Source organism: Vanessa tameamea, chromosome 11, assembly GCF_037043105.1.
Source record: "Vanessa tameamea isolate UH-Manoa-2023 chromosome 11, ilVanTame1 primary haplotype, whole genome shotgun sequence".
Taxonomy (NCBI): Eukaryota; Metazoa; Arthropoda; class Insecta; order Lepidoptera; family Nymphalidae; genus Vanessa; species Vanessa tameamea.
The window spans coordinates 11,050,413-11,066,179 of record NC_087319.1 but is presented as its reverse complement, the minus strand read 5'-3'; the positions used below and the strand labels follow the sequence as shown (position 1 = coordinate 11,066,179).

General features: G+C 31.6%; 3 protein-coding genes across 6 annotated transcripts in view; all 3 read left to right on the top strand.

Annotated features, from left to right (window-relative positions):
• Positions 1 to 675: 675 nt before the first annotated feature.
• On the top strand, positions 676 to 3,898 carry LOC113396182 (ribonuclease H2 subunit A). Of its 2 annotated transcripts, none has more exons than XM_026634012.2 (5): positions 676 to 864; positions 1,086 to 1,315; positions 2,422 to 2,565; positions 3,101 to 3,248; positions 3,585 to 3,898. In XM_026634012.2, exons 1-5 carry the CDS (start codon positions 720 to 722, stop codon positions 3,851 to 3,853), a joined length of 936 nt encoding a protein of 311 aa, XP_026489797.2. In that variant the 5' UTR covers positions 676 to 719; the 3' UTR covers positions 3,854 to 3,898. The 2 variants fall into 2 exon arrangements, with proteins under 2 accessions (XP_026489797.2, XP_064072352.1); XM_064216282.1 differs by having other exon boundaries at positions 749 to 868.
• Positions 3,899 to 6,127: 2,229 nt separating this feature from the next.
• LOC113396169 (uncharacterized) lies at positions 6,128 to 9,374 on the top strand. The gene is given in 4 exon segments (XM_026634000.2): positions 6,128 to 6,235; positions 6,238 to 7,033; positions 7,757 to 7,892; positions 9,217 to 9,374. Coding segments are annotated over 4 exon segments (1,050 nt in total). The 5' UTR covers positions 6,128 to 6,142; the 3' UTR covers positions 9,242 to 9,374.
• A 6,134-nt stretch (positions 9,375 to 15,508) lies between these two features.
• Positions 15,509 to 15,767, top strand: part of Stac (staccato) — a 50,250-nt gene continuing 49,991 nt past the window's right edge. For 2 of the 3 annotated variants that reach the window (XM_026634066.2, XM_026634064.2), the window contains exon 1: positions 15,510 to 15,705. The gene's annotated coding sequence lies outside the window, so the exon portion shown is untranslated. Of the gene's footprint in view, positions 15,706 to 15,767 lie in introns of all 3 variants that reach the window. The other variant, XM_064216312.1, reaches the window with a different exon arrangement.

Sequence of the window (15,767 nt, the reverse complement as noted above, 5' to 3'; positions counted from 1 at the left end):
TTTTTTAACTTGCTTATATATATATGTCTAGTGTCACTTATTATAACAAGTTGGAATTGTATGTGTATATTAATTGATAGATATTTTCGTCGATTGTATATTGATTTTAATTTTAATTCGTTTTAAATAATGGTATATCATGAAGGCGGACAGCCTTGTACTTTAGAAGGAAATAAACGACTACTAAGAGTTGAAAATTGGTCTTAAAACGCAAGCAAAGTCTATATTTAATATAAAAATTGTTATTTACAACTAAAAGTAAAAATATAATTGATTTCTTCAAATAGTTTTTAGATTTAAACATCGACTCCAAAAGATTATAGGTAGGTGGGAAATTCTGATTATTATTTATTAGTAACTACAAATAGTATCACCAACTGTTTCTATGGGTGTAGTAGTAGACTTAGTATTACTAGTAAGTAGGTGTACAACACTACAAACTTTTATAGCTAAAGACCAATTATAATGAAAAATCTTCATATTAATTGGTAATTAAAACAATAAACAGTATACACTATACATCATAATTACAATCTTATTATTGTTCAGAATACATTATTTATAATTGTTCAGAATACATGAATGCATTTTAGTGTCTGTCAAATTTGACTTAGTGTCAAAAATACTTTTTATTCATATAATTTTGGAGGGATATTTGTTTTTTCTGTTTATAAGATGAGACTGTAGAAGTTAGGAGAATTTTCTAATTTCTTTTGAAAATGGCATCTTTTGAAGCTTTGCACGATTATATTAAATCAAAAAACAATTTTACGAAATTTGTAAATAGTTCTGAAGTCCCGCAAACTTGCAAATCTGAGCCATGCATGCTCGGTGTCGATGAAGCCGGCCGTGGTCCTGTTTTAGGTAGGTAAGGTAAAAAATATGTACATAATATATAATTTTGAATGCACTACACGAGATTAATAAATGTAAAGTATTATTACGAGTAGTTTAGACTTGCTAGAACAAAGACAGAGTATGAAGAAAGAAATATTGTAATTTACAAGTATTTGTATTAAGAATTACAAAAATAAAGTTTATTCAGAGTTAAATAAAATGTCTGATAAAATATATTTTACTTTCAGGGCCAATGGTATATGGAATAGCATACTGCCCTATTAGTCAAAAAGAAGTTTTACGAACCTTAGGATGTGCAGATTCAAAAGCGCTAACAGAAGAGAAGCGAGATGAGATTCTCCTCAAAATGTTTTCAGAAGAAGAAGCATTAAACAATGTTGGATGGATTGCAGAAGTAATATCTCCAAATTACATTTCAAATTCAATGTACAGACGAGCTAAACATTCACTTAATGAGGTAATCATTATTTTTAAATATATATTTTTTACATACAGTAACATTTGTTTCTGTTACATACAAGTGTGTTCTAATTATGTAGCTTAGTAGTAAAAATTATAATCTTTGTAATACTGTAAAATTGTGGAATAAATGTTCATTGTTATTATATATGTAACTAGTTATGTCATATGGTTTTGTGTTAGGCAGAAAAGGCGTATATCCTTCCTTGACGTTCAAGATGGCTTCACACCAAATTACAAAATGGACAGTTTCTTTCGTACTTATTGTGTTATTATAGATAACCATAATGAAAAAAAACTATGTTGCTGGCAAAGATAATATTAATAATTTAGTTAATACAAGTAAAACAATGTATGAAAATTAATAAATTTATTTATTACATATTATAAAATATATACTGCTGCACTGTGCGAATTCACCCCACTTTAAACTTTACTGCTTGCTGTGTGAAGTTCTGTATGTTCTTTCTTTGTAAAAAGCATTTTCTTATGCAAAAAGATTATCTCAAATCAGATTGCATGATCATATGATAGTGATTTAACTAAACAGAAAACCCTCCTTTATATAATTGAAATAATAGATGAAACGTGTGTTTTCCGCATCAATTGTATATTTAATTACTAACCTTTATTGCAATTAAAATAAAAAAGTGCATTAAGTAGTTTCCTGCACCTGCACTTTTTATATACCTACATAATAAAATAAGATATCCATTAATCATTGTTTAATGACATTTATATTGTGCAATAAATTTATTTACTGGTATTTAAAATTACTTTTTCTATTTATTTTTTTTATTGTATCTCTATCTAGTAAGCATCTATACTTTGTTTAACTTATATATCATAATATTTATTTCATTTTAGATTAGTCCTTACTATTTAAAATAAATATTAATAATGATAATTGTACATTGTGAGAAATTAATGCTTTACTTTGCTTTAAATGGCCTATGTGGCTCTGTTTTTCAGGGATTTCTGTTCTAATTCACTTCTCCCGGCACAAGTAAATGTTTCCATCGCTGTCCAGTCTCAGCCGCTACTGACATTTTAATTGTGCTAATGCTAATCTAATAAAGATACATTTGTCTTAACACATTTCAGGTTTCAATGAATTCTGCAATAAGTTTGATTAAAAGAGCTATAGAGTTTGGAGCTAATATTACTGAAGTTTATGTTGACACAGTCGGCCCACCAGAGAAGTATCAGGCTAAGCTGAGTGAAATTTTCCCTGATATTAAAATTATTGTAAGATGATATTTAATATTTTATATTTATAATAGTAATAACCAGTAAATGCCCTTCTGCAGGCCATAGACATAATATGGAAAGGAGTTGGAGCTTATTCCACAACCAGCTCCAATGTGGGATGGTGGACATAAGTGTAGCAGATTTTCATATGATACATGCATGTTTCCTAACAATGGTTTCTTTTAACATAACATTCAACAGAACTATCAATTGTTGTATATAAAAAAGAATTAATTGCTCTTCTTGAAATAAAATAAAAATGTTTGATGGACAATAAATATATATAATTTATATAGGAATTATAAGTAAAAATGAAGCACATTACATTTCAGTGGTGTTTTCCTGGCTTTTAAAATCAACTTGTTTTCCGCTCACAGTGCATCTGGACTCTTAACTCAATTTTTAAATAATTTTAATGTTTATCAATGAGGTATAATTTTTTCTATGATAAGTAATTTATGTTCTATATTAATTTTACTTGCTAGAATAAAGTTTTATACTTAATAATACATATATATTTTTTTAATTTAAGGTGGCGAAAAAAGCTGATTCCATTTATCCAATCGTATCAGCGGCGAGTATAGTGGCGAAGGTTACGAGAGACCATGCTCTCAAAGTTTGGGAATTCCACGAGGGCTTGGAAATGAACCATAAAGAATTTGGCAGTGGCTATCCTGGAGGTAAAACTTTGTTAAATTGATTGAAAAATAGCAGCTCTATCTAGATTGACAAAATAAAATAAACAATTATTATTAGAAGCCCCCTGTAATTGTATACTGTTTTATAGAGGTATTAAGGAAGGATTGAAACTAATTCCACCATCCATGCATGTCATTGGTTACATATCTGGTACAATTGTGTCTAAACTTTTGGACTTTTCTATCAGTGCCAACCACTGCCACTCGCATTTATTATTTGCTTGTCTGGATTTAAATTCTAAATTCACGCTTAATATCTGTATATAATACTGAAATGATTACTTCAAACAATTGCATTTAAAATGTCCATTTTTTCAGATCCATTAACCAAGAAGTTTATACGAGATCAAATAGACAGAGTATTTGGATACCCTCTCTTGGTGAGGTTTAGTTGGTCCACGGCCGAGCTGATGCTTCAGGAGAAAGCCGCTAAATGTACATTTGAAGAAATTGATGATTCAACAACAAAGAAGTCAGCGGGAACAAAATCCATCAGTACATTTTTTTCACCCAAAAATGAAAAGAGAAGAAAACGGCATAAATTTTTCGAAGAAAGATATCTGACTATTAATAATGTTTTTGAGTAATTTTTTTTGTTTCTGACAAATGAAAAATAAAATAATTGTGATATCGATTTTGTTTTACTATTGAATTTATTTTGTGTAGTCTTTCTTTTTAGTTTAAAATGTAATGCTAAAATAAAAACGAAAATAAAATCTAGTTGTAGATATGTTCATGACAATAGATTTTTAACACTTTAGTGAAGTATATGAAATTATATTACATAAATAGTTTAATTGTATTATTAAAATTTTAATTGCCTCATTGGTGTAGTAGTCTATTGCGAAGGCTCTAGCCTTTAAATCCTTTTTAGCCTAACCATTACATATTAGTTCCTAGATGTAAGGAATGGTTAATATTTCTTACAGTGCAAAAGCTTGTGAGCGGCGATCACCACTTACCATCAGGTGGCCCATTTATCTAATATACACCTATATATACAAATATTAGTGATCTAGAAGTATATGTACTTGTATTTTATAAACACGTCGGAAAAATTTATATTAAAATTAAATGACAAAAAGGCGAGACTGTCCATTAATTATAATAAAAAAAAAAAAAAGCAATTAAAGGAAAAAATATAGTCGGGAAAATAAAATTTATGCATTATCTCAAATTAGTCTGTTATTAGAGTCAAGTGTGAAATCTATGTTTTTGTTGTTTTTTTTTCATTTGTGATTTAAATTATTGTCAACAATAGTATTGATTACTTATTAGTCTTAAGCTCAACAAAAGTTTCAGAAGCATAAATATGGATACTTCATCCGAACAAGCCGCACAAATTATGGCATCGATGATGCAACGATTGCTAGAAATTTAAATTTAAACCAGTCTAAGATTACAAGAGTACCGAAAGTCCAACCACCACTATATTTATTTATTGTTTCAACTTCCCTACAAAATCGTTTCCTCATGCCAGTGAGGTTGCCAGCATCAAATTAGAACTGTTAGAATTGCGTGGAGTAAACATGAGTGCACGAAGAATAAGGAGTCTTAAGGAAGCGGCGATCACCTTTTTAAGACCAGCAAATGGTCCAAAGCTACAGTCTATAGCTCACAGCTCAGTCACAGACAAGCTCGTTAAAGATTTGCGCTTGTACATATTAATTTGACTGAAGAGCAATGGGCTTCCTTCCATATTGATAACCGATGAGTGTAGGACATGTTTAAATGGGGGAGACGGTCGCAGAAGAGTACGTCGACGTGGGGGTATGCTCAAAGTTGCATTGAGGAATATATCATATTAGCAAAAATTTGTAAAATTGTCTATGTCTAAATCTCATTGTCTTTGATTGAAGGCTGTGTTTAGTTACTTTAGTTCTTAGGATTTTAACAGTGAAAATTATACAGGCTTGTGGATACATCACTGCCTGTGAATGAAATATGTAATAAATTCGTTAAAATTACAAATTCGTCACGAATGAAGCATGCTTTAACTCCCGATATCGATTAGCTCACAAGTGAAAATGCATTGAACAGTAGAAATCAGCTTTAAATGCAATATATGCTGCTGTTGTTTCCGTTACTGTATAAATGTATTTACATTTTTTATCTTGGTAAACTTCCAAATAGGATTTTTTGTTGCTCAATGACGTTTAATTTACTCTTTTTTTTATGTATTACAAGTTAAATATGACCCCATTTTCATAGTAACAACCCATAACTATGCCACCACTGAGCATTGGTATTTTATCCTCTTTGAGTTAGCATGCTGCTCTAGTCAAATCGGTGGTTAAAAATTTGAGACAGAAATGAATTTGACACATGCAATATATCTATGTCCATATATATAAATGTCCCAAACCAACGAGAAACAAAACTTTTATTGAGATTTAAAAAAGGAAATCATTTTTTATAGCGACAGTAACCCGTAAAGTACAAATATTTGTTATAATGAAATGCTCAATATTTTAAGAGCTTGCGTGGTTTAGAAGTCGCAATTTGAGGAGAAGATCCTCGTCTTTATTACAATAGCCTCATTTCCATATAAGAATAAATTGCATTTTAAATAATTTAAAGAATTCAACAGTCTCATAGAGTAGCCATTTCAAGTAATGAATTGTGTAAGGCCACCATAATCTGTTTCACTATATAACTTTCTCGAGCAAATTGCGATCTATTAAAGATTACTTTGCGACGAAAGGCTGTATGTCATATGTATATCCAAGAAGGTTAGTTGTATCATTAGCATGCACGGGACGCCTCTCCGCCTACTTACCATGAGCAATGCGGAACACTGGGGTCACTTGGAGAATTTAATTGTGTTCCATTATCATATTTAGGCTCTTTTACGGTAACTCAAAAGTGAAAACTGAATGGGACTCGACGTCGCTCGTCATTCGTCAGCCACAATCGATGAAGATAACTTCCTTGGCACAGTGGCTCAGGAAAAACGAAAATGGCTCTTTGTCGATACTGTTTCGCGTTTTTGTCTTTTTTCGCGTGTGTTTCGGCCATCGTTGGTCCAGCAGCGAATAGTTCTAAAGTTGTAATTGTAACGAAAGCAGACACTTACCTCGATGCCTATTCCAAATCTCGAGTGGACGCCGAAAAAGCGAAGGAGGGTGTAGTGATCGTAACGGCTAAGGATGGAGAGAAAAAAATATCTAACCGTGATGATAGCTACAATTCCGGATATGATTATTCACCTCCGTACTCAAGCAGCGACAGCTTTAGTTCATCTGGATCTCCGAGTTATTCTGCACCTTCTAGCTATTCTGGTTCTTCGAACAGCTATTTACCTCCGTCAAGTTATGGGCCGCCGGTGAAATTTGAATCGGATGTTACGTATACTTCACCGCCCAATACTTATGGACCACCTGCTTCAAATTATGGACCTCCAGCGCATAGTTACGGGCCTCCCGCTCAAAGTTACGGACCTCCTTCGCACTCCTATGGGCCACCAGCTCCAGTTTACGGTCCTCCAATTCACAAACCTGCACCCCTTGCCCCAGTTTATGGTCCCCCTCTTAAACCGTCCTATGGTGTCCCTTACACAGCCCCAGGACTAAGTTTCTTTGACAAACTGTCATTGAAATTGGATATTTTGACGATTGCAAAATTGATGCTGAAATTCCTTATATTTAAAAAAATCGTCACAATGATCGCTGTGGTGTGCATGTTGCTCGTCATTCCCAAGTTAATATCTTTCAAAAAAGATAAAGACGGAACTGAAGAGGACGAACGCAAATTTGGTGGTCGTAATGGTAAGTTAAGTGCATTGTTTTCTTCTAGGCTTATTTCTCGAATTTATGCTATATTATATTTTACGTTTGTAAGGAGCCCTTCTTTGCAAATCAATGTGTCATTTATTTTTACCTCGTTATTATAGTGGTAATAACCTTATAAGGGTGTAATTAAAAGTTGTGTATTTCTAACAAGACATTCTCAGAAAGAGCGCTCAGTTAGAAATATGGCAATGTTATATAAAATTTTCGTGCTTCAGAAAAAAAAAGTAATTTTCGTCTGATTTCTAACCGATTGTGTTTAACAGCTGGTCCATCATATTATAAATATTTGGCAATAAAATATATCTAAGCATCAGACCTGTCTTAAGCACAACAAGCATTCGGGTGCAGTATTCAGGCGATCTCCATTTTCTCAGAAAAAATATTTTTAAGAGATCTTCTGAGGTGCCTCACTGATAGTCGAAGAATGGAACATCATCGGTGAGGCGCCCCAAATATGCGCTGACAGGGTTTCTCCTACCCCATGCACCCTTGATTAAGACGGGCTTGCTACGAATTATGTATAATATTGCCAAGTAATAATATATTATAATAAGATTTGAGACTTCTGACACGGGAGAAATTCGGTCGAGGCGACATTTCATGTTACATATTTTTGTCACATCCCTTAAATCACAAAATAGTATAATATTATATTGGGTTTGATTCAATTGACTATTAACTAATGAATTTAATTTATAGTGGTGGAACTTAATTCAGCGCAACAGTTGTTAGAGAGAGCTATGTACGTGTATGGACGACAGCGCGCCGATTGTGGCCTCACGTGTCGCGTGCGCAGCGTCATTGACGACATTTACCATTTTCAACCCTATTTCAGGTGAGTTAAAATCTAGTTTTGTTTTTCTATTTCAATGTTATGGTTATGAACATTAAACAAAACATTCGATTCGATGTGATAATGTCTGTTGCATATGCTTTTGTTTGGCTAATCTTGTATTTTACTTTTTGCAATAGGATGTAAAGTTGACTCAGACTTTTATCTATATATTAAACTAGTTACTAGAAGTTTCGCTCTATAGCCTATGTCCTTCGTTGGAGTTCAAGCTTGCTTTATAGAACATTTCATCAAATTCGTTTTTGTGTTGTGGTCGTGAAACAGCAAAAGACAGACATACAGAGTTGCTTTCGCATTTATAATATTAGTATAGACTAGCTGTTCTCTTCTGCTCATTGTCCTGTTGTTGTTTTGTTTTCTCCATAGAATTTATTACGGGAAGTTTTTATATATGTAGGACCCGAGTTACCTCTATGATAAATTTTATATACCTTTTTACAAAACAGGGTTTCTTTGGCATTTATAATAAACAGTACATCAAACATGCAATCTTATTCGCAATTATTTTATTTTATGTAAAAACGAAACATGCATGTCAATATTATGATAACTAACAAATAATTTTAGGAAAAATTAAATAATTATATATATATTGTTATAAGATTTATAGCAGCTTCGTTAACATTTTAATTAATGTAATTTATTTGCTAAATTAGAAAACCTAAGTACAATTTCCTGTTATCAATTCCAATAAACTTAATTATATATATTTATTACAATGAACGTTTTGGAACAAACGTTTTATAGCCGAAAATGCGTCGGTCATAATAAAAAAGATACTGTAAAAATCTCAGCGAAATTTAAAAATTAAATTCCACTTTCTAAATGTAGAAACCGTAATGATTATTAAATTAACCTCTGGGTACTCTGCTGTGTATACTGTACACTATATCTATACCGAAATTCGATCGCTGATATATCAAAACTTTTTGGACGCGATGAAAGTAAAAAAAAATCAAGGTCAATTTTCAGTACAAGAATCATTTTACACTAAGTTTTGAGTGTAGTTAACGCGTTCGTCTTTTGTATCATTTTTTATCAAATCTTTGCTAAATTTTAATGTAGTTTTAAAAATAATTGCCTGTAAACGTTGATGGATACAGATGTGGCAGAATTTTGTTGACATAAGACACAACAGGTTTCCTCACGATGTTTTTCTTCACCGCCGAACACGAGATGAATTATATAAACACAAATTAAGCATACGAAAATTCTGTGGTGCTCGCCTGTGCCTATCCACTAGGTCATCGGGTCTTGAAAGCTTAAGTTGATAATTTTATATTAATTAATTTGCTTTTGTTTTCAGAGTCAACGGCAACGCAGAGTCGTAATCGATCGCAAGGTGAAAGGCGTAATTCGTGCCATTAAAGCATTTAGATGTAAACGGAAAGTCACTACTATTTATTGAATTATTTATTATATTAGTGTAAATTAGTTAATCCATTAAAATATATGTAACATATGGTTTTGTTATTTGTTTCTTCGTGACAAAATAAAAGAGCCGCTATATAGTAGGTATCTACATATATCCATACTGGTTAAAATTTATGAAAAATTTTAAAATGTATTTTTTGTGTGTTGACGCTACTAACAGTATTTCATGCAATTATTTAACATAGTTAAAATTTAGTTTAATTACACAGTACAGTACAGATTATTAAGATACCACAACTTTACTGATTTCGCGAACGCAACGTCTTAACTTTGATGAGATACCTACCATCTATCATTAATATTTGCAAATTTTGATCAATTGGGCTTATTCCCTTATTTTCCTTGGGTATTTATGTCCAACTATCCGTAATTCCTCAGTAAGTCACTACTCATACTTAAAAGATTACTTTTTTTTTTTCGACAGCGTTAAGTCTCCGAAACGTGTTGACAAGACAAAGGTTTAAATATTATCTATGTATAAATTAGAATATTACTTACCAATGTATTATGTTGAGTAATAAGAATTGTGAAACGATTTTTAGTGTTTGCTATTTCGTCTAGCTTTAAAAAAATGTTCACGAAGGTTAACTTCTAATGGGCATTAAATTTGCATTATGTGTCAATCAGACTAATTAAAAAGTAAGAGCCTCTAATTTAAAGTCTTAGTTGTTTAAAAATAAATAGTATACATTATGATAAAATAGGATAGTGTGTAGATTTGTCATCTGTTTACTATAAAATTTCAAGCTGCGGTTTTAAGAAGCACATCATTAACTACTAACGACAATAGCAAAGCGTATGAAACAGGTAAGTCATTGTTGTTTTTAATCTATAAAAAAGTTTTAAAGTTGTCTATGTCCAATTCTCTCTGAGTAGTATCTATTTATATTTGAATTTTGACAGTAGTACAGTACGCTTATACGCTACAAGAGTATCTAAGAGTCTTTGGCGATGGACTCCGTAATAAACATTAGTATATAATATATTAATAATAAAACTCTTAAAAGAAGTTTTAAATCGTAATTTTACGAAATACAGTCAGTTTGTAATGTAGTTTCTGTCAAAAACAACCAGCACGAAAATTGGTAGTTAATTTTTATACGGATTTAAAAAGTAGAAGTTTATTTTCAGTGAAACAAAAAATATTATGAAAATAATGAAAATGAAGATTATGAAATATATATTTCATAAAACATAACGGCTCAACTTATACCTAAATCATCTATCAAATGTCAAATCAATGACGTTACAAAGAGAAATTCAACGTTTCTCGAAAACAACCGCCAAAAAACATTTATACATTTATATATACGAGTTCGTTAGAGAATACAAAAATAAAATGATTTATACTACGGTTTTCACTCGTTACTTATGTTTCGGTGAAATTAACTTTCTCTATCAAGTTCGGGATCGTCGCCCAAAGGTCCGCACTACAATGCTACACACAGTACCGTAACGTTCACGTCGCGCATACTAATAACAACATCAAGACTTAAACGGTTTTCAATTAGAAAATCAAGCGATAAATACATTCTTAATGTCATGACTCAGCTGTGTATGAAACGAGATACTGTTATTATATCCTTTATAATATTTTTAGGTTTTAAATAGACAATATATTTGTTTTATAGCTTTAGTCGCCAGCTTATCACGCTGCAGATCTCGAAGTCATTAGTCATAATCGTTTTTTTTTTTTATAAAACCATCCACTAGAGTATACAAAGCTTGCGTTGTGATGTAGGATCAGCGAGGACACTTACAATCCCGGTTTTATTCTCAAAGATTTTTTTAGCATCTGCCCGTAGTTAGTTATCGGAAAGTACAGGATGGTCTTGCACTTGAGATCTCTCTAATTGCATCGATTCGCTGGCTTATCCATTGATAGTGGTGGTGGGTAGGATAGAGATTGTATCTGTGTTTGCGAAAAATTTGTGCACTATCTAATTTGAAATGGGCTAGCCCGTTGAGAATGGCCGGCGTGACCAATATCGATTAGGAGGTCGTCGTCGTTATAACAAATATTAATGAGCTCATCATATTGTAATATTATATTTTAAGCGATTGAAAGAAACGGAGGGGGGTTCTCAGTTCGTCGGAATCTTTTTTGTTGGCATTTTATTTTTAATTAAAATTTTCGATATGAAATCCATCAAAAAGTCTCAAATTCGAGGGTGCCATAGTTATAGGTGAGCCAAGACGTGGAGATTAGCAGATATTAATCATTACCAAAGATATAAAAAGGATTTTTCATTTATAAAGAAACCTGCATGTGTCTGCTTAAAATTGGTCACATGAAATAATCCAGTGCAGTGCGTCATTTAAAGACTGACTTTAATTTTCATTTATAAATATGTAATATAAAGTATTTATTAATGACTAAACCGCCCGCGGCTTCGCTCGCGTTCAAGGGGTTGATCGTCAAATGAAGGAGAACTTCAAATTTCTTTAAGTTTAGTTTAGTAGATTGTCCGTGAAAGAACAACAGACAGACAGACAGATAGACAGAGCTACTTTCGCATTTATTATATTAGTCTATATTTGTATAGATATATCAAATCATTATTTAAAATTATGTATAGCTTAATCTCATTGTCTTTGAATAGTTCTATTACGTTTGACAGTACGCAGAAGGGTATTTATAAGAACGGTAGTGATACAGTATTCTACTATAGTCTATTTTAAAACTAAACTTCTTGGAATACTAGTAGGTAAATTTTTAAGTGTTAGAATTATCCTCATTGCAATTGAGGATCCTCTAAATATACCTATATATGTACATCCATTGGATAATTTAAGTCAATTTAAGCAATTGAAGCGGGAGCCGGTACTACAGGGCACTAACCATTAAGAACAATATTACACTCATATTTTAAGATTTCGTTTAAGTTTCGTAGTTTCTTTTTTCTTATATAATGTAATACATACACTTGAAAAAAAAAAGTTATGTAAGAAAGTACTCCACGAATATAAATTTTCCGACATAGATAATTAACTATGTAATTAAAATTTGTATTAGTATAAAATTATTATTACACGGTATGCTATGGTTTGGTATTAATTTCTATATTGGTGGAAAATGTAACTTCCGAGTTTCTTACCGGTTCTTCTGGGTAAAACCGAAAGTCCGAAACGGTGGCAGCTTAACATTCAATTCTACACTACAACATAACGATTCAAAAATGCTTCTATCAGCCTATTTTACTAAATATTTAATTTTTAATTTTAATAACTTTCCGCAAATATTCTTAAGCGTTTAAGCGGTAATTTATTTCATCAAACATTAGAGCAGTAGGGATCTCGACATTTAGTATAGTTACCGTGGAAATAAAGCAACAGTGTAATTGTTTCGTAAAGAAAAAACATAACAAAGGAAGGCTAGCCGCTTTCTCATCCGTAATCAGAGTACGAATGAAATGTAAAATTTTGTATTTCGAACGGTTTTGTTTCATTTTTATGTACTGGGAGTGACACATCACTTTTTTTTAAATTAAAATTTGGAACATCACTGAATGATGGAAACTAGGCCATAAATGTGAACATTTACAACTTAATATAAAGAAAAAAATTAGAGAATTTTTCAATTCATAAAAAATAAAATAATAATAATACATATAATAAAATCGTAACTGATCGAAATCTGTACATAGAAGAGATTTGAGAAAAAATTGTACTGGGGGTGTTTATCTATCTATTGCATTAGATCACCAAAATGTGATTTAGAATTTTTATCTGTTTGAAAATCTTTTATATAAGTATTAATTTCGTTAACTCGGGTAGTTAAGTAGACTTGCATTCATTATTATATTGTTTCATAAAAATCTGCGCTTTCAATAATAAGTTTAGTCGGTGAATTGGCTTTCTAAATTTTTACTTTGTTTGCTAGAAAAATGTGTGAAGATTTAGTTTAGCCTTTTTCTATATCTACTTACATCTATTCTATACATATAATAAAATCGTAGGTGATCGAAAGCTGTACATGGAAGATATTTGAGAATAAAAATAAAATTAAAAATTTCAATAAGACCCGGCACAAAAAATAAACAGATAATATTTTAAACAGATTACCTATAATTTTTATCGTCACATGTTTATGAAGTTCTAATATTTTTATATTCCAAGCGTCGTCGTCGCGTCGGGGGACAGTTAAAGTTTATAACGTTTTTTTCCAACAATTACCTTATAAATAATTATGCTTAAAATATTATTGTTAATTTTTTGTACCTTTTAAAATTTTTAATTAAATTTTTATTTTGTCCATTTTAAAGTAAATATAAATATTAGGAAGGTATTTATAGTGATTAGTCAGTTGAGTTAGTAACTTAGTTAGGTACTAGGTATCGAAGATATAAATATAGTTGTAATTGAGCCTAATTGATCCCATTTAATTACCCACCCTTTAAATCTAAACCTTACCCTAACATGTCATATTTGAAGTCATGGCACTACCTTTAATATAGTGCAATATACACTATGCAGATAGACAAATACTTATTGGGAAATACAACGCCACGACAGACTCAACACAAGATACACAGATATGTCAACCATATAATACTCCAACTTTTGAGGCTTAAAACGCGCGAACGGAGTCGCAGGCACCAGCTAGTTTTACTGTAATTTAGTTAAAATTATGAATATACACCTCATTATATATCTATACTAATAATATAAAAAGGTAAAGTTTGTTGTCTGTAGGTGGTAATGACCGGAACTAATGTTCTAATTAAATTAATTAATTAATGACCTAACAAAATTTTAAACTGGTATACAGTTACATTATTTCATTGTACCCAATAGCACTTAGGGTGTACATTTTGTAAGTATAAAGTCATTTTCTTTATTAATAATTTGTATCCGTGCGAGTTAAATGTATAGTTTAATTACAGGTATAAAGGACATCACTTCTCACTCCCCAAGGTTGGTGCCGTGTTGGCGATGTAAGGAATTGTTAATATTTCTTACAGCACCGATATCTATTAGCGTTGGTGACTATTTATCATCAGTTGGCCCATTTATTAGTTCAGCTAACCTACTCTAAATAAAATAGAAAAATGGAAAGAATTTTTATTTTTATACTGACACATTTAAAGCCGAGTTCCTGGTTACGCATACTACAAGTACATTTGACGATGTAAGACAGGCGACAATGAACTTGGCGGAAACTATTGTCACGCCCGCACTACCGCACAATGTGCCTCGCACAAACAAAATAGATAATAAACTAATTGCTGTCAAGCTTCGGAAGTGGATCACTAAAACCGGAATAGTATGGGAATAGAAAAAAAAAATAGTTTACGTACTTAACATTGTATAATATCATTGAATCTTTAGTTTTGTTTAGTTGTTATTTATACAATATTTTTTATTACTAAAGGATCCTACCACATACCCTAACATGGTCTTTCTGGCGTATTGTGAAATACGAATTATAGACTATAGATACTAGAATTCGATTTAATAAAAGACAATGAGATTTGAACAAAGAAAATTAGACAAAGGATTTTTTTTTACTAGATTTATATTCCTAACAAACATAATGACTGTGAAAATATTGATTTTTATACAGAAATATTTCGGTATTCCACAAGGACGTTTTATAATTGATAGTATACAGTTGTTCAACGAAAACAAAATGATTTCGGAAATAAGTAATTTATGCTCAGTAGTACTCGAGGTCAACATACCCAAGACGTGATGCAGACATGCTTTCGTAGTTGTAATGTACGATTACGTTTTGCAATTGCATAAATTCGACTATTGTGCATCGAGAGAGCTGAGATTAAACTATTCATTTAACTAAATCGTTGGAGAGTATTCACATTGAATTGAAAAAAATATATTGTTTACTAAATTAAAAAAAATTAAGGGCATGCATTATACTGACAACTCTAAACGATAGTGAAAATTGACTCTGTATTTTGTAAAGACATAAACACAATGAAATTGATATTTATTATTATTCAATTACGATATAATTTTCGATCAATGTGAATAAATTCGATAAAACTACCACGATAGGACAATAAAATTATATAACCGTGATGATTTTGCGTGTAAACAGATTGATCGGTGCTCTAGTTGGTCCATTGTAGTAATAGTAGGTTGGGCTGGGTGTATGTATGAGTCAAGTGCAGGAGCGCTCGCCTGGAACGTTGGATGGCTCACTGTGGAATCTGCACGTGGCCTCGCAACACGTGTGGCCTGACGCACCTTTTACGCAAGGGCTGGGTGTCAAGTGTGGACACGTCCTTACTTGTAGCTCGTTATATGGGCTAGTGAACCTGTCTTACAGTTCTTCGTGATGCGTTTAGTGTTTGGATTTATCGTTGACTGTGGAAATGTAAATACTTTTGCATTAGACGTAAGTATAACACTATTACAATTTTTTTTTTTTCATACACTAAAACATACATTTGAGTATTT

Bases quoted from the DNA above. Each gene is read 5' to 3' on its own strand.
- LOC113396182 (XM_026634012.2), top strand. From the start codon at position 720: ATGGCATCTTTTGAAGCTTTGCACGATTATATTAAATCAAAAAACAAT. The intron at 1,316-2,421 runs GTAATCATTATT...AACACATTTCAG, and splicing joins CTAAACATTCACTTAATGAG to GTTTCAATGAATTCTGCAAT. The intron at 3,249-3,584 runs GTAAAACTTTGT...CCATTTTTTCAG, and splicing joins TGGCAGTGGCTATCCTGGAG to ATCCATTAACCAAGAAGTTT.